Source organism: Cynocephalus volans, chromosome 2, assembly GCF_027409185.1.
Source record: "Cynocephalus volans isolate mCynVol1 chromosome 2, mCynVol1.pri, whole genome shotgun sequence".
NCBI classification, from domain to species: Eukaryota; Metazoa; Chordata; class Mammalia; order Dermoptera; family Cynocephalidae; genus Cynocephalus; species Cynocephalus volans.
In genome coordinates this window covers 188,778,918-188,798,359 of record NC_084461.1, presented here as the reverse complement: position 1 = coordinate 188,798,359, position 19,442 = coordinate 188,778,918, and the positions used below count along the sequence as shown (strand labels likewise).

The 19,442-nt window shown below is 47.0% G+C and overlaps 1 protein-coding gene across 1 annotated transcript in view; it reads right to left on the bottom strand.

Moving 5' to 3' along the window:
- Positions 1-19,442, bottom strand: part of CUX2 (cut like homeobox 2) — a 257,024-nt gene that overhangs the window by 43,895 nt on the left and 193,687 nt on the right. The window contains exon 4 of the mRNA XM_063085887.1: positions 16,006-16,084. Coding sequence (XP_062941957.1) covers positions 16,006-16,084 — 79 coding nt within the window. The remainder of the gene's footprint in view (positions 1-16,005; positions 16,085-19,442) is intronic.

The window sequence follows — 19,442 nt, the reverse complement described above, 5'->3', positions numbered from 1 at the left end:
AGGACTTCAGTAGGAAAGAAATGAGAAGGATGTCCCGGTGGCAGGCACAGCCTAAGCAAAGGCAGGGAGACATGAATGTGATAGGAATATTAACACTCAGGTCCTGCTCTGTACAGTTGCGCAGTCTGTGCAGAGCACAAGGGCATTCATGCGAGTGACATTCACATGGTAGATTTACATATTTGGTATCAAAATCTTTGGGCAGATGGTAATGACCTGGTTTGAGGAGGATGTGCCCTACTCTAACTGGCAGGTTACCTAGGGTCTTAGGGCTTGGGGCAGCCCTTCCTATACCATAACCACAGCTGCTCCATGCCAGGCCCTGTGTCAGAGGATGTCCATGCTTTCTCTCTCTTCATCCTCACAATGGCCCGGTAAGGCAGACACTGCTATTATACCCATTTTCCAGGCGAGGAAATGAAGGCCCAGAGAGGAGATACCATGTGCCCAAGGCCACCCAGCTCAGAAATGGTAGAGGTGGGATTTGAACCTAAGGCTGGTTGACTCTTTGCAGTGGACCAGGTTGCCTTGAGACAGGGCATGGGGGCCCTGATTTCTTACTATTAGACCAAAAGCACGAGACTGGGGGCTGTCTTTGGCCCTGACTCTGGCTTGCTGTGTGACTTCAGACAATGCACCAACCTCTCTGGGCTCCCCTGTCCAAATTCCTATTATAAGTATATCCCAGGCATACAGTCGACATTGTATATCAACAGATGGGGCAGGATCCCACTGAGGTGAGAGTTTGTGGCCCTGGGCCTATCCCTTAGAGCTGGGATGTTCAGGGAGGGTGATTATTAAATATCTTCACAGTTAAACTTGATACAAGAGGTGTGAACATTGTGAATCCCCCAAATTCCCAAAGCTACCCTCAGAGCAAGGGGAAGCAGGCCAGGCTGGGAGGCCAAAGGTCAAATCCTGGCTGTGACACTGTCAGGGAAAGTCACTTAGGGTCCCTGAGCCTCAGTTTCCCTATCAGTAAAATGAAGATAACAGGACCCAGGGCATAGGGCTAGGCAGAGATTACAAGAGCACACTGAGTCTCTACAACAGTGCCCAGCACCTGGCAGACTCTGAGCGAGTGTTGTTTTTATTATTATGATGACTTATGGCAGCTGTGGAATGTGCTACTCAGCTGTCTCTTCAAGAGAGATCTTCCTCGAGGAGTCGGTGACAGCCTTCAGGTGCCACATCTTCAGATCCACACAGTGTTTACTTGAGGCCATGTGTGCCCCGGGTTGCTCCCAGCCCGTGACTGAGCACAGAGGGGGAAGTAGAGCCAGCCACTCCTGCCTGACCCTGAATAGGCCATTTTGTCATGGACCGAACTGTGACCTTGGCCCCTCAAATACCTGTACTGAAGCCCTAACCCCCAATGTGACTGTACTTGGAGAGAGGGCCTTTAAGGAGGTAATTAAGGTTAAATGAGGTCATATGGGGGGGTCCTAATCCGATAGGACTGGTGTCCTTATGAGAAGAGAGAGACACCGGAGATCTCTCTCTTTCACAAACAGAGGAAAGGCCACTTGAGAGTACAGACAGAAGTTGGCCAGCAAGCCAGGAAGAGAAGCTTCACCAGAAACCAACCCCAACGGCATGCTGATCTTGGACTTCCAGCTTCCAGAACTATGAGAAAACAAATTTCTCTTGTTTAAGCCACCCAGTCTATGGTACAGTAGTCCCCCCTCGTCCACAGTTTTGCTTTCTGTAGTTGCAGTTATCCAAGGTCAACCATGGTCTGGAAATATTAAATGGAAAATTCCAGAAATTAAGAATTCAGAAGTTTTAAATTGTGCGCCATTCTGAGCTGCATGATGAAATCTCTCCCTGTCCAGCTCCATCCCTCCAGGGACGTGAATCATTCCTTTGTCCAATGTCTCCGCACTGTCCACACTCCCCGCCCACTAATCATTTAGTAGCTGTCCGGGTTATCAGGTTGAAAAAACACAGTAGACAGAGGGTTCAGTACTACCTGTGGTTTCAGGCAGCCACTGGGGGTCTTGTAACATATCCACCGCGGATAAGAGGGGACGACTGAATTTGTTACAGCAGCCCCAGCTGACGACTACGCCTTGCTCCGGGCTCCCTGTCAGCCTGGCTGAGACTATCTCAGAGCCGTGCTGCAGTCTGCGGCTCCTCCTATCCAATCCTCCTCCTCCCCCCTCTCCTTTACCCTCTACAGGCGTCTCCCCTAATATTCCCTTGCATATCCAATGCCATCTTTTGACTGCCTCCGTAAGGACCCAAACCAACATGTAATCACTACTTCACCTCTCAGAGCCTCAGTTTTTCAGCCTGTAAAATGGGGATAAACACAGGTCCTCCCCCATGGAGGAGCCTGTGGATGTGAAGTCCATGGTGTGTTGCTGGCACAGTTGCAGTGGTGAATCTGAAGCAGGCAGAGCTTGCTGTGAAACCTCCATGTGTCTGCATTACTCAGCACGAGTTTATTGAGCATCTGTAGGTGCACGATAGTGAATGGGATGGAAGAGAGTCCTTGTACAACTGACATCCTGGCAGGGTTGACAGACACTGCTCCTTTACAAATGTGGGACCACAGAGAATGTTTCTATCAACTCCAAGGTGAGGGGGTCTGGAAAGACCTTTTGGAGCAAGTGACACAGGAGCTGAGACTGAGGGGTGCTTCTGGGGAGCAGGGAAGGTCTGTGAGAAGAGATTTCTGGGTGGAGGGCACAGCTTGTGCAAAGGGCTGGTGGCTGGAAGGGATTTGTGCAAAGTGCTGTGGCACCTGAGGACGTGACGCCAGGTCCCGGTGGCTGGAATAGAACCGGGGGAGATGGGCAGGTAGATCCCAAAGCCCCTCTTTGATAATGGGATGAGGATGGGATTTATCCTAAGGGCTGTGGGAAGTGACAAATGCTATGTGAAAAGTGGGCTGTAGAGGGCGCCCGACAGGGGGCTCCTGCAATCATCCAGGCAGCCATGGTGGCTCCGGCCAGGGTGGTGGAAGGGGAGGTGGGGAGGAGTGCTCAGATTCAAGAGTTAGACACAAGGCATTGGTGGGATGTGCTGTAATGGGCTGAAGAGTGTTCCCCAAAATTCATGTTCATCTGGAACCTCAGAATGTGACCTTGTTCGGAAATAGAGTCTTCGCAGATGGAATCAAGTCAAGATGTGGTCATACTGGAGTAGCGCGGGCCCTAATTCAATGACTGGTGTTCTTACAAGAGGAGAGGACACACAACACAAAGAGAAGGTCACGTGAAGATGGAGGCAGAGACTGAAACAATGCATCCAGAGGCCACAGAATGGTAAGGACTGCTGGCAGCCACCGGAAGATGGGAGAGAGGCACAGGACAGCGTCTCCCCCAGAGCCTCCAGAAGGAACCAGCCCTGCCGACAGACACATTCATTTCAGGCTTCTGGACTCCAGAACTGAGAGAATACATTTCACTGCTTTAAACCACTCAGTTTGTGGTACTTTGGTGCAACAGCCCTAGGAAATGAATACACTGTGTTCTGGAAGCTAGAAATGTGAAATCAAGGTTTCATCAGGGCCATGCTCTCGTGAAGGTTCCAGTGTAGGACCCAGGCCTTTCTCCCAGCTTTCTGGTGTCGCTGGCCATCCATGCATTCCTTGGCTTGCAACTGCATTGCTCCAATCTCCACCTCCATTATCAGATGGCCTTCTGTGTTCTCACTCCTCTTCTTATAAGGACACCAGTCATACTGGATTAGTGGTCACCCTAATGACCTCTTCTTAACTTGATTATATCCTGCAAAGCCCCATTTCCAAATAAGATCATATTCACAGGTACCAGTGGTTAGAACTTTAACATATCTTTTTTCGGGACACAATTCAACCCATAACATGTGGCAACTGATTGGACACAAACTATGAGAGAGGCAGGACTGAAGAGCTGCCAAGACTCCACGTCTCATAAGAAGGAAGTCCTCACTCAGGTCTAACCTACTTTCCTCCTGCTGTACCCATTTCATATGTTGTCCAGGGAGACAAGCCTATTCCATAAGAGGAGGTATCATGTCCGGATCCTCCTGCACTTTTATTCTCTCCAACTCCTGAGGAATTGGGCTGTGTGTTGAGCTGGTTCTCTGCTCTGAAAAGTACACAGTGATGATTATTGTTTACATCCCTGGGTGTTTTCCACTCTTTATTTCCTCACCCAGTGCACACTGCTGAGTTTCCAGACTTTATGTTGTGCGGGTAGCTCTTTTCTTCCCACCTCCCCCATCCGGGAGAAATCCATGAAGCTCTGAGCCTCCACCCTGAACTACCTTGCTGGGAATTAGATTAGAGAGAAAAAAATTATTAGCATCCAGCCCACTGGAGGGTTTTGTCAAATTCTTTGGAGGTAGAATGCTCTGCTGGGGTGGCTGGCAAATCCAAGGGCTTCTTGTTTACTCTGTCCAATGGTATTATTCAGTGCCTCAGCTAAATGTTACTGGCTGCTCTTATGAACACAAATTGAAAGAGAGACAAATGACAAAAAATCTTTAAAATGTCTGGAAGAGGTTTCTTAGGGAACCTGGCAGTCACAGAAAACTGGGGGCATCTTATTTTCATTCCCAAGTCCTCCCTTTCTCTCCCAGGGCCTGCTCTGGCCCTTCACATAGTACATGCTCAATAAATGTGGTTTGTTTGAAAAGTGTGATAAATGATGAAATTGCCAGGGGCCTGGGTGAGAGGCCAGAGGGTCTCAGAGTTTTCCATGGGGTTGTCTCTGTGGTGGGTGGCATAATGGTCCCACAAATATGTCACGTACCAACCCTCTGAACCTGTGAATATGTTATGTTATGTGGAAGAGGGAATTAAGGTTGCAGGTGGAAGGAGGTTAAAGTCAGAGAGTGACGACACTACACTGCTGGCTTTGAAGATGAAGGAAGGGGCCATGAGCCAAGGGGTGCCGGCAGCCCCTAGAAGTTGGAAAAGGCAAGGATCTGATTCTCCCTTAGAGCTTCTGGAAGCAACCTTGATTTTGGCCCATTGAGACCCATTTTGGACTTCTGATTTCCAGAACTGTAAGACAATAAACGTATGTTGTTTTCAGCCACTAAGTTAGTGGTCATTTGTTAAAGCAGCAACAGGAAACTAATACAGTCACCAGTGCAGTCACTTATTCATCACTATGTTTTTACAGAGCACCTACTATGTGCTGGGCACCATTTCTTCAGTTGCCAACTATTTCCTGAGTGCTTGCTGTGTGCCAGGCAAGGTTCTGGGCCGTGGAGACACAGCAGTGTGTAAGAGGAAGTCCCTGCCCTCCTGGGGCTGACATTCTAGAGGGGAAAATGGACAAAGGACATATGAAGCAAGGGCAGAGAGAGGGGGTGGGACACGAGATAAAGCAGTCAGGGGAGAGAGTGGGCTGGGCTGTGCATTGTGGGGAGATGGCACTAATGAAGACGGCTGGCCAGGAGAGGCCTCTCTAAGGGGGTCACATCTAAGTGGAGCCCTGAAAGAAATGAAGAAGCCCACCGGGGGATGATGTGGAATATTCTAGAAACAGGAAATACCAGCAGAAACAGCCTATGTCAGACCAAGAAAGGGTGGCTGCCCTTCCTGACCAATCTCTCCTGGGGTTACTGTCCCAGAAACATGACCTTGCTGGATCTTCACAACTAACCCATTTTATAGACAAGGACGTGAGGCTGAGAGAGGCTGGTGATGCCCAGGTGGCTCCTGGTGCCAGTTTCACCTGCTCTCCTTGCAGGCTGGTCAAGGGTGGTGATTGGGTTCAGAGTGGGCTCTGGCTCTCCAAACATGAGTTTCTGGTCTTCACCCCCAAAACTCCAGCAACCATCCATCCTGGAGCAGGTGGCGCTAGGGCATGGGGCAAACGAGACCCAGTATCTTGAGCTGAGAGCTCAAAGGAACTCAAATTTCTTGACCCCACACTCCCACGTGCCAGGCACTTTGCAATATTTATATCTTATTTAATCACTGAAACATCCATGTGAGATAGAGCGGTCACCCCATTTTTCAGAAGAAAAAATTGAGGCCCAGAAAAGGGAAATCATTTCTCAAGGTCATGGAGCAAGAAAAAAGCAGAGCTGGATTCAAACCCTGGTCTCTCTCCCAAGCCAGCGTGGCTGGCGTATTCATTCGCAATTTCTGCTGCATCCACATGCCCCTGAAAGATGACCAACTTGACACCTGGCCTCATATGACTCAATTTTTAAAAACTTGAATAGGGCCGAGCCCGGGGCGCAGTCGGGAGAGTGCGGCGCTGGGAGCGCGGGGACGCTTCCTCCGCGGGTTCAGATCCTATATGGGAATGGCCGGTGCACTCACTGGCTGAGTGCCGGTCACGAAAAAGGCAAAAAAAAAAAAAAAAAAAAAAAAAAACTTGGATATATTTTAAAGGAATATTTTGTTTCCCTATGAGCCAAGGGGTGCCGGAGCCCTTGGCTCATATAATTACCTATTATAAATAGGTAATTGGGATCTTGTACCATAAGTAGAAGGTGCTTCAACCATAGGAATAAACAAAACAACCAAAAAGAAAGCCGATGTTATTAAATTCTAGTTAGACTCTGTTGTCTGCCATGACCTTGAACATGAGGTCAGCTCTCCTTTGGTTAAAAGGGGAGATCTGTAGGTGTCATGTAGGTGTTGAAGGGAGGAAAGCAGAAAGTCAACACTGTCATGTCACGCAATGTATTCAAAGTTTCAGTCTTGTGCCCAGGTATGCCTAGGCTGCCCTATGTCAGGTGACCCTGACTGGGGAAACGCTGGGTGCCGCCAAGCCGTTGACCTCCAAAACCACCTGTGTCCCCCTCCAGGGTCTGGCAAACCTCATATCCCGGTGTTGGGAGAAGTGACAGGGTATTCGTGCAGCTTCTCGCCTGGAGCCAGTGAGCCCAGGTTTCTGCCGGGCTCAGCACTTCCACCGGAAACCTTCCAGCCAACACATGCGGCTGCCCAGAGCTTTGAGTGGGACTTTATTTCCCCACTTCACTCCTGCAATATACAGACTGTTGACATATAGACAAGGGCAGTGGCAGTGGGAATCAAACAGCCTTAGATTCAACCACCTGGATTTAAAAAATACCCAAAGCAGGGTACCCCAAATCTGAAGTGTCTGAATACAACAAATCCTTTTGACTAGTTGAGAACACTGGCAGCCATGGGAGATCAAATATGAACCGTCAGAGGTGGCATGCAGGGATGGGGACATAGTCAGGAAGCAGAGCTTACAGCCAGCAACCTGTTCTTTATGCATAAACTGCTTAATAAAATGACGACTTCATTTTGGTTACAATGTATCTGAACCCCTAGAGGACACAACCAAAGGATTTATATTTTAATACCACACCAGGCTTTCCAAAGGCACTGCCAGGGAAATGGGTAAAACATCATCCATTTCGTATCCACCACTAGCTGACGCTGTTGGTGTTTTTTTAAAAAAAAAAAATCGGGGGTGGGAGGGTGGGGAATTTAGGAAAAGATGTCTTTATCCTCCCACTATGTCCATCTGAAGGCAAGTGGCATTCAGAGCTTTTTTAGGAAAGCTGAAGCCGCAAAGCCTGTCCGAGAGGCTGTTTAGAAACACATATATGCAGAAGTATGCGTGTGCCCCTCCAAAATATCTTTGAGACAGAAGCCTTCTCCCATCTGGGCCTGGGCTGCAGGCGCCTGTGTGGGTGGGAAGCTCAGGCTATTGATGGTGGCAGCGAGACTAACTTTGATCCTTTAATCCAACTTGTCGACAGCAGATGGGGTGTGGAGCCCTTATACACAGCCGCAAGCCACGTGGCCACCCAGCCCTTCCTTCCCTCCTTCGCCAGGGTCACCTGAATTGGGGATCTCCTGCCTTGAGCAGGGACAGAGGGGCTGGGAATGAGGGTCTCCCTTCCTGGCGCTGGGTATTGGTGATAACATCAACAATAAAAACAGCCACAAGAACAACAATAATAGCAGCAACCACTGTTTACTCAGCATTTACTACGTGTCAGACACTCGGCTGAGGACTTTATGTTCTTCACCTCACTTGATTCTCCCAGAGGTACCGGGAGGTAAGTTTGCTTTTCTGAAGGAGAAAATAGAGGCTCAGAGAGGTATAGCCAGTTACTCAAGGCCACTTAGCCAGGGAGTCGCTAGGACTCAAACCCAGGTCCATTATAATAAAGTTCCCATATACTGAGCTGCATAGAAAGTTCCAGGACGGCAGGGATGGTGTCTTTGTGGGCAACATTGTGCTCCTGTTGTTGAGCAGACTGCCTGCCAAACAATAGGTGCTCAATATTTGTTGAATGAATTGCATGGGGCAATGACTCTGTGTCAGGCACCATGCTTAGTGTTCTCTGTTGCTCACTGGACCTGTCCGATCGCCCTATGATTAGGAGAGATCATTATCCACATTTTACAAGTGGGGAAACTGAGGCTTGGAGAAGTCAAGTGTGACGCAGGAAGCAAAATGGCAGAATGGGGATTGGCTGGCTTTGCAGGAGGGGCCTTCAGTCTGGAGAGCTGCTCCTTCTTCTTCCATCCCCTAAGTTTGGAGCTCTGTGACTTCCTCTCTTTAACAAAAATACCCATCCTGAAGTCCAGGCTTTGGAGCCCTGGGCCAGGAGGACCAGGAGTTCCTGGCTAGTGAAGGGTTAACTTGTACTTTCTCAGGCAACATATTTGCATTTCAGCAAAGGCCTCATCCTCCCAGCCTGGAACCTCTTAAGCTGCTGGCAGCAAAGACCCTTTAACTGTTTTTCACTATTTTTAGAACACAAATCTCCAACAGTTTTGTCCAAATTCCTTTGATTTTTAAATTAATCCTGCAACTGGGATAGAGTAAGGTTCCACTTCTCTGCTGTGTGACTTTAGGCAGGTGTCTTGACCTCTCTGAGCCTGCACTTCCTCAGCTGCACAGTGGGGCAGGATGATGGAATCTACCTCCAAACGGGTGTATGTGTGGGGTCAGTGAGCTTGTGTCTGTAACGGGCTGAACACACTGCCTGACACACAGAAAATACCTCAGAAATGGTCCTCTCATGATGGCACCTCAGCCCTTAAAACCAAATTCAAAGGCCTCCCTCTCTGAGGTTCATCTACCAGCCATCCTTCCTTGGAGCCTCTTTTCTGCCGTGTGTTCTGGTTGTCTGTCTTTGGGTCATGTTGTCCCTAGACCGGAGAGTCCTCAAGGGCAGGGCTGGACACACGCTTGAGTTCCGACAGGGCTTGGCACACAGTAAGTACTTAGAGAATGGGCTACTGAAAAGCCACAGCTGAAATGCCTGATCTCCCTTCTCAAAGGGAACAGTCCTTTACTGAGCACCTACTGGGTGCTTTCATTTAATCCATTCTCCAACCCTGAGCTACCAGCAGTAGTAGAGTTTAGACAGGCGGTTGTGGAGAAAGGGTGTTCCTGGCAGAGGACATGGCATGGGCAAAGGTGTGGCAGGAAACGGAGGGACACTGCCTTCTAAAGTTAACTGCCATCTTCAGGAAAATCTGACATCGTTACGCTTTTCCTTTTTATGGGTTAAATACTCTTTTATGTTTCCTTTCAGTGTTCCCCTAGCCCCTACAGGACTAACTGAGCAGAGGCATAAGCATGGAAAAGGGGAAGGAGGAAGAAGAGGCGAGGGCAGCAGAGACAACAGTTTCAAATTAAACTAAAATCAGTTATTTCTTGTATCTGTGATGGTGGCTTATCCACTAGGTGGCGCTAGAACTAGTCATTTGGAACAAAAACAAAGCTAGATACCCTCCCTCGCTACTTCCATCAACATATATTTCATATGGTTCAAAGATTTAAATATTTAAAAATTAAGATAAAAAAATTATACGCTTGAGGCAAGAAAGGTTTTTAAAAATAGGATATGGAATTCAGAAGCCATCAAGCAAAAATTTGGTAAGATTCCCTACTTTCTGCAAATATTGTTTTGAATGCCTGCTATGTGCCATATATGAGAGACATTATAAATAAGGTTAAGAAACAAAAGGCAAACTAGGGGAGAAGATATGGAACATGTATACCAGGACAAAGGTTAATATGCCTAATATACAAAGAGTGTTTACAAATCAATAAGAAAACCCACTCTCTGGTAGAAAAATGGGCTAAGGATGCATAAACCAGCAATTTACAAAGAACAAACATGAATGGTTCATAACATATGAAAAGATATTTAGTGAACTAGTAAATAAAGGAGTCCAATATAAATCAAAAGGAGAAAAAACTACAGCATAGTACCAATAAACTATGCATTTCCAAGCAGCCTAAATGCCTAGTGTTGGCAAGGCGTTCAGTAAAATACAGCCATGCATGGTACTGTTAGACACATGAACCAAAGTTACTCAGGATTTGTTATCACACAGGGAAACATGGATGCTGGAGTTGGGTAAAGGATGCAGTACATGTAGAATCAGCGACTGTTTTGAAAAAGAACACAAGGAAAAGATCAGAAAGAAAAACAAGATGCTTTTCTAGTAGGTTGTTTTCTCTCCCTTCTATTCTGTATTTTCTGAAGTTGACAGTGTGCATATGCTACTTTTATAATTGGGGAGACAAGTTTAAAAACCGTAAACATTGTAAAGCATTTTCCCATTCCACAGACTCAGTAACCGTGTTGCCTACACCGCTCACCCGACATCCTTGACAATTGACAGAGTCTTGTGTAATCAACAGCAGACGCTTGCAACTCTTGGGACTTGTATACCCTGATGTCAATGGGCTGCTGATTATTAAACCCTGCTAAATGCTTTCATGCACAGCGTATTGGATCCTCACAGAGACTGCTAAGTCTATTCTCTTATTATTCTTTTTCTAGCAACACAGAAACCAGAGCTCAGAGAGGTTAAGGCCCCTGGCCAAAGTCACACAGGTCCAAAAACACCAAGCTGAGAGTCCCACCCAGTCATGTCTGAGCTGCAGCCCGAGCGAGCACCTAAGTGCTTGCCCCCGAAAGAAGCAGCTGAGAAATACCTGCCAGGAGTTGCAATCTCCTGCATCAGATTAAAAAAAAAAAAAAAAAAGAAAGAAAAGTAAAGCAGAAAAAACCATTTTGGGGCACTCACCTCTCTCTTCTTATCTCTTCAGCAATATTCATCTGCCTGCCCTCTTGCTCGTTCTTTCCTTGTTTTGTGTTTTATGTTTTTTTCTTTTAACTAATCACTGAGTTAACAAGTTAGCGTTCTGAAGCTTGGGTCGGTACCTAGTGACTCTCTGAGCACGGTAAAGAAAGCAGCCGTCACCAATGCAGAAGTCAGAGAGGTTTAAATCAAATCATCCTCCACAACAATGACATTAATTATGCTTTTAACACGTTTTACTGCTTTTTTTTCTCACTTCACGCCACATCTGTGTGAACAATATCCAAAAGATTTACGGTTTTCTTTCGTAATTACAGACATACAGGCTGCACACTTATCAAAATACTTGCTGAGCAATCATGCTATATCGCATTCTCTGCCAAAGATTTGTGTTGGCAGCAGCCATTCAAAACAAAAATGTTGAATCAGGACTTGTGTGGCTTCGGGGGGTGGGGGGAAGTATTTCGACAAATAATTTGCCTGTCAAGAAATATAAAAACAAGAGTGTGCGCATCCTGACAAATTTTTCAGGAGTGTTATTTTTATGGAAGAGCTTAGGATGGCGGGGCGGGAGGGGGGGGGACAGTGAACGGGGAAACTCGGAGCACCAAAACCACATCTGACATTTGGTTCTTGTGTCTGAGAATAAAATTTAATGAGAACAAAAATATGTCTTCCTAATTCCCCTAAGAAATCATTAAAACATTTTGTTATTCTTAAATGTCTCGAAAATGAATTAGAGGCCCTAAAGGGGCTGTTTGTATGGTACATCTCCATCAGTTAAGGCTCCTCATTCTGCAGCTCAGTGACAGCTGGGGACATGTCCCCCGCCCCTCCATTTCTGGGGAGGAGAGCTGGGAAATCAATGAAGTCAGCATCAGGCTTGGCATGACCTCACTGCTCCCAGGCGTTGGGGAGAGCGGTGAGAAGGCATGTGGACATTCCAAAGAACTCCGCACCAGCCTTGGGAGCTTTTGTAGCTGGCTCTGTAACTGTGTTTTAACAGTCCTGTCTCCAAAAAGATAAGAGTCACCTAGCGAACCCCAGAAATGAAGTCTTGTTTCTAAGTGGGGGACTGTAAGTTCCTTCTCACTCTTTCCCTTTATCGGCCCATCCACACCCCCCAAGCACTAGACTTGCAATGTCAGGTTATTTGAGCAATGATCTTGTCACTCCTGCCACCAGAATGCAAGCTTCCTGAGGGCTGGGCCCATGTGTAGGTCTGTGAGCTCACAGCTATGTTTCCAGTGTCTAATGAGTGCTGAGCACACCGAGGCACTCAATAAATGCTATCTGAATAAATAAACAGGTGATGAGCAGAGGGCTCTAGTTGAAAAAGTATCTCTTTGCTCCAATAACACTTCTTCCTTTTTCTGCAGCCGAGTCTTATTTCTAATTAATTCAACAAACAATTACTAGGTGCCTACTGTATACTGGGTTCTGAGTATACAAATTTAGTGTGTCTCAGTCCCAGGTTTGGAGCATTTCACATCTCCTAGGCAAGCCAAACACATATATGATAATGGTGAGAGTAGCTAACACTTAGTAAGTACCTACTGTGTGCCATGCACCTTGAAGCCTCCTAACAACCGCATAAGGCAGGTTCAAATATTATTCCCAATTTATAGAAGAGGAGACTGAAGCTCAGGAAGCGGAATTAATTTGTCTTCTGTTACCCAGCGAGTAAGTGGCACAGGCAGGATTTAAACCTGGATCTGCCCTGCCCTGGAAGCTCAAGCCCATCTCAGTGCTGCCCCCTGGTGCTACAGGCAAGGTACTATAGGGCCCCATGGAGGAACCCAGCATAGGGATCCCTGCCTGGGAGGCATCTCCAGTGTCTGTACTGACAAATGATCCAAAGGATTGAAAAGGGAGGGAAATAAGAGAGCACATTTTTCCAAAAATTTTCCAGATACCACCGATGACAGTGGAGACGGACACAAAATGACTGCAAGGAAAGGTGCTATCAGCCTCTTGCCCATGTGTGTGGTGTGGTCTTCAGTGAGGATAATAGAGACCTGGGCTGCAGACACATGGCCTGCCTCAGCCTTGAACACAGAGCCTGTGGGGCTGTGCTATCTAGCTCCTGCCATTGCCGCAGCAAAAGCATTCATCGCTGAGAAAACCCATGTGGCTGCTCTGTGTTCCTACGAGAGCAGATCAGGGCCAAGTGCAGGACCAGGCAGAAGAGCCTGTGCAGTGGGCTGAATGTTGGTCCCCCAAAATACATCTGCATCCTGAACCCTGGAGCCTGTGAACGTGACTTTATTTGAAAAGCGTCTTTGCAGATATAATTAAGTTAAGGATCTTGGGATGAAATCATCCTGGATTATCCAGATGGGCCCTAAATCCAATGACAAGTGTCCTTATAAGAGAAAGGGGAGGGAGATTTGAGACAGAGACACAGAGGAGAAGGCCATGTGTTGTCAGAGACTGGAGGGATGTAGCTACAAGCCAAGGGACACCTGGAGCCACCAGACGTTGGAAGAGGCAAGGAAGGATTCTCCCCTAGAGCCTTCAGAGAAAGCATGGCCCTGCTGACACCTCGATCTTGGACTTCTGGCCTCCGGAACTGTGGGAGAATAAGTATCTGTCGTTTTAAGCCACCAAGGTTGTGGTGGTTTGTTACAGTAGCCCTAGGAAACTAACACAGCCTCCCACATGTAGCCAGACTATGACATGGAGCAGATATTCTAGAAATACCTGTTGAATGTGCCAAGACCTAAGTCCCATCTCTCCCTGGCTGTGAGACCTCAGACATTGAACTCAACCTCTCTGTGCTCTGGGGAAAGGAGCAGGTAGGGCCTGTTCCCACAGGGTTTGTCATATGCAGATTGTAAAACAAATACAATTTCTACACCAGGCCAGGCTTCTCAAACTTTAACGTGCTCATAGATTTCTGGGGGAGCTTGTTAAGATGCAGAAGCTAATTCAGTGGGCCAAGGATGGGGCCTGTATTCTGCATTTCTAGCCAGCTTGCAGATGAGGCCAGTGCTGCTGGTCCATGGACCACATTTTGAGTAGCAATAGGCTGGAAGACCTCCCTCCTCATCCAGCCCGGGTGTTTTCAGAGTGTAGCTTCCTCAGCATCACTGGATTAGTCTTCCAGGGCTGTTGTAGTAAAGCTCCACCAACTAGGGGCCTTAAAACAACAAAAACTTATTCTCTCGCAGTTCTGGGAGCCGCAAGTCCAAACTCAAGGTGTTGGCAGGGCCACGCTCCCTCTGAAGGTTCTGGGGAGGACCCTTCCTTGCCTCTTCCAGCTTCTCACGGTGGCCGGTGTCCTTGGCTGTACCTGCATCACTCCCATTTCTGCCTCTGTTGTCACATGGCCTTCCTGAGTGTGTCTCTCTGTGTCCTTTCCTCTCCTTATAAGGACATCAGTCATTGGATTTAGAGCTCACCCTAAATCCAGGATGATCTCATCTCAAGATCCTTAACTAACGACATCTGCAAAGACCCTATTTTCAAATAAGGTCACATTCTGAGGTTCCAAGTAGACATGAATTTTGGGGGCCACACTATTCAACCCATCCCAGCTGCCCAAGACAGATGGAACAAGGACATTCCCACCCCAAAGATTCCACAAACAACCTTGACTTCAAATATAAACAATGCTGTGTTCTCCACGGTTTGGGCTTTGCAGTCTCATGGCTCATGGTGGGATCTCATTTTCCATTTCATGAGCCCCCAGCCCCAAATACCCTGATTCCTGAGACTGTGTAGAAGGTCCAGGAAAGGATTGGGGGGGCTGTCTGGGTGGAGGGAGCTAGCACAGCAGGGTCTCCTCCTCGTCCCACCATAATTAAACAAATCATACCACATTTCTAGACTTCTGTTTCTGGGTCAATAAATGAGAAGGTGGCAGAGGACGGGCCATTTAAACAAAGAAACTTTTTATAAATGTATGACATACCTATATGTCCTAAGTGTACAGCTGAATGTTCTCAAACTGATCACACCTCTGTAACCCACACTGACAACAAGAAATAGCATCCCAGCCTGGAGAAGCCCCTCCCAGGAACTCTTGCCCCTCCAGGGGAATACACTGTCTTGACTTCCAACAGTACAAATTTTTTTTTTTTTTCAGTTAAGGTGAAATTCACAAAAAATTTATCAAAGTGAACAATTCGGTGGCATCTAGTATATTCATGATGTTCTGCAACCATCACTTCTACATAGTTCCAGAACATTTTCAACACCCCCAAAGGAAACCCCATACCCATTAAGCAGTTGTTGCCCAGTCCCTCTTTTATCAGCCCCTCATAAACACCAATCTACTTTCTGTCTCTAAGGAATCGCCTACTTTGGACATTTCACGTAAATGGAATCATATAATATGTGGCTTTTCTGTCTGGCTTCTTTCACTAGCATCACGTTTTTGAGGTCCATCTCCAGGGCAGCATGTATTACAGCTTCATTCCTTTTCATGGCTGAATACGATGCCAGTGTATGGATAGACCACATTTTGTCTATCCATTCATACACTGATGGACATGTGAGTTGTTTCCCCCTTTTGGTTTTTGTAAATAGTGCTAACAGATTAATTTTTTCCTGTTTTCATATTTTCTGTAAATGGAATCCTACAACATGTGCTCTTTTGGGTCTGAACATCAAGTTTTTGAGGTTGGCTGTGCCATTCTGGTCTTTGCTCATTACCACCTGCTGGAAGAGAGCACTGGGCACCTTCTGTCCCCTGTGGCAAAGGGATGGGGGTTCCGGTGGGCAAGATGCCCAGCTCCCCAAGAAGGTCCAGGTGGGTAATCTTGCCAGGAGCCCCCAAAGCAACAGCCTGGCTGACATCAGAAGGTGGTGGGGGAAGAAGTAGGGAGCCACGTGTGGACATGTCACACCAGACTGGGTGTAGACCCCCCGCACCCTAACCCAGGAGTCCAGGCCTATCCCCAGATCCCACCACAATGAAGTCCCCGTGTAATAGTCCTAAGGGCAGTTTCTTGTTAATTATTCAGCTGTGCAGCCCAAGTGTTTCTTACCTGGTGCTTCAATTAACTGCTTGTAAACACTCAGAAAAGCGGCCTCCGCCTCCTGACTTCTCTTACTAAGGGCCACCACCTTTGGAAACAATAAGAGAAAGAATCATATGTAACCATGGCATCCAAGTCTGCAAGCAAATTTGATCATTATCTACCTGTGCCAACATGGGATGGGGGAGGGAGGCAAAATGAAGGTTAAGATTATGGGCTCTGGAGTTAGAAAATCTGGGTTCAAAGCCCAGCTCCACTGTGTGACCTTGGGCAAGTCACTGTCCCTCTCTGATCCCCAGTTTCCTCATCTGTAAAATGGTGGTAAATAATAGACCCTACCTCTAGGCCTGTAGCGGGGATTAAATGAAGCTGCATGTAAATGCTGAGCACAGGGCCCAGCACACAGTAGGTTACTTATTAACAACTATTCTTCTTCTTGTATTAAAGGCAATGCTAGAAGTTCAAACATGAGCCACGTTTGGGAGGAAGCGGGGCACATCTGGGGAATATTTCTTTCACTGAAAATTATAGGGAAATTGTTAAAGTTCTTGTAATACATCAAACAGCTTCAGCAAATGCCAGACGGTAACAGTTATGTGAAACAGTTCCTGGTATACTGAAGGTGCTCAATAAATGCTTCTTGACTGAATGAATAAATGAACAGTGGTATAACCCAGCAGTGAAGTGCTACATTCATGCGATCATTCTCTCGCTCATGGATCTTTCTCGTTCTGCCAACGAGGCTTCATGAGTTGCTTCTGGGCAAGACAGATGCCATCCTGTGACGTGTGGATGTATGTTTCTCAAAGGAGGGCTCAGCACCATCTCGCCCCTCTGCTCCGGGCTATGAATTCCAGAGCACCACCCTCATAGCTGCCTTGATCCTGGCTCTTGGTGGCCGGTCCCATTGGAAGAGTCCTGGGCCTCCCCTGGTGTATGTCTGGAGCAAGCTCCTGGTACCCATAGGCCACCATCCCTACATCTGCAAGGAAATTCTGGGCTGGTGTCCCACTTTGGACTGGAATGAGCCTTTTTCTCCCAGGCACTCACCTACCTTTCCCTTGGCACCAACTTCCTAAGTGATAATCTACTTGGAGCATCTACGTGTCCATCTCCCTCTATCAGTCAGGCTTTTCTTATAAATCTTAGGATGCCATTGAAAGAGAAAGGGGAGTATCTGTGATCAGCTTCCTCCCCTTAAAGCAAGCTCTGTGAGAGTGCTGTCTGGCACACAGCACGTGTCTGACATCATTTGTTGGACGAACAGATCCAAGTGGGTTGCACCAATGCTAGGTCCTGACTGTGACATCATCCTGGAGTCTCACCTTTAATCCCCATCGGCAGGAGCCATTTCTGAGACAGTCTGCTCACAGAGGCAGCCAACCAAGGCACAGGCCCTGGAGCTAGGCTGCCTGGGTTCACATCCCAGCTCCACACTCACTAGCTGGGTATCCTTGGGAATGCCAGTTAAATCCCTGCGCCAAACTGGGGATAATAATACAACATCCTCCCTTAAAGGGGGTGTTGGAAGGATCAAATGATTTAACACATGGAAAGCCCTTTGAAAAACTGGTGTGCACTAGGCCCCACTGATATGTTACCTCTAGGTATGATCAATCCCCTCCTTCTTGTCTGGTACCAGGATGGGTTCTGCCCAGTGCTGGGTGATGACCTCAACTGTGCTTGTCTTTGGTGTCTTACAAAGACCCCCTGAGAAAGGCCCTGCCTCCCCATGCACAGCAGTGCACTCTGGGAAGAAGAGTTTGAAAACCATGGTGATTCAATATGGCAGCTGTGAGCCATGCATGGCTACTGAGTACCTGAAGTGTGGTGAATCCAAAACAAGGTGTGCTATGAGTGTAACTTTGAAGACTTTGCACCAAAAAAAAAGTACAATAGCTCATCAACATTTTTATGTTGACTACGTATCGAAGTGATAACATGAAATCACTTTTTACTTTCTTATTTTTGTTTTTGGTGGCTGGCCAGTAAGGTGATCTGAACTCTTGACCTTGGTGTTATGATACTGTGCTCTAATAACTGAGTTAACTGGCCAGCCCACTTTTTACTTTTTTAAAATGTCCCTACTAGAAAATGTAAAATCACGTCCGAGGATCACATTATATTTCCATTGGATAGCACAGTCTGAAGATTTTACAAGGCCCATACAGAATTCGTAATTTACAAGAGGTGAAGAGAAATGTATGGTGGATGTTGAACAAGTGATTAAAAAAAGGTCAGTTACAAAAAAGCTCCTTAGTTTCTCTCATTGTTATTCTGAGAACATCCCTAGTCTCTCACCTTTCAGAGTGAATGACAGTCTCTCATTCACTCAACAAACATTTCCTGGGCACCTACTATGTGCCAAACACTGTGGGCTGAGAACGCAACAACGAATAATGCAGACTCAGGCCCCACCCTTATGGGACTTACAGTCCGGTGGGGAGACCAACATCAAGGGGGATTCCCCAGATAATTCATTAATTACAAGTGCCAAACGCTTGGAAGGAAAGGTACAGGGGGCCTTGAGAGTAAGTTGTGGGAGGCTGACCCAGTTTGATGGTGGAACATTAGGAATTGTCTCCCCAAGAAGGGGAAGATGATCAGGGGCTGGGGGAGGGTAGAAAGAATGTTCTAGCATCTAGGCATAGGAAAAAATAACCAAGTATGGACAGATTTTTATTCTTGCTGAGATGGATAAGATACAGTTCTTGCTCTGGGGACTCACAGTTGAGTGGGAGACACAGTTACGCCCAAGAGGAGCCATAACACGGAGAGAGGTGCAAATGCTGGGGTCTCCTGTCAGCAGTGTGAAGATGGGGTAATTAATTCATAATTTGGGGGACATTTCTGATGGGCTAATAATTGTGATAATAGTAATAATAATAAATATGAATCTAACATTTAGCATGTTCCAGATGCTCTGATTATTCATGATCATCTATGTCAATGGACACACCAATCACCAAATCGCTGCTGCCATTATCCCCATTGTACAGATGAGGAAAACTGAGGCTCAATGAGGTTAAGTAACTTGACCAAGGTCACCCAGGCAGTGCCACTATTCACACCAGGTCTGGGGGTTCAAATTGCTCTTCTGAATCCAGATGCCTGCCCCCTTTTATCCTGGATAGAAAACTGTCCCAGCTGGTGGGACCAGTCATTCGGACCCCATGTGGACGTTGCTGCCCCTCAAGTCATCTATGTATGCAATAGGTTAGCGGTTGCTCTGCTTCTAACCTGGCACCAAAAAAACCACAGGAAACAAAAGCAATTCAGGGCTGGCCAGTTAGCTCACCTGGGAGAGCATGGTGCTGAGAACACCAAGGTCAAGGGTATGGTTCCTCTTAGCTCACCTGGGAGAGCGTGGTGCTGAGAACACCAAGGTCAAGGGTATGGTTCCTCTTACTGGCCAGCCGTCAAACAAACAAACAAAAAAACCAATT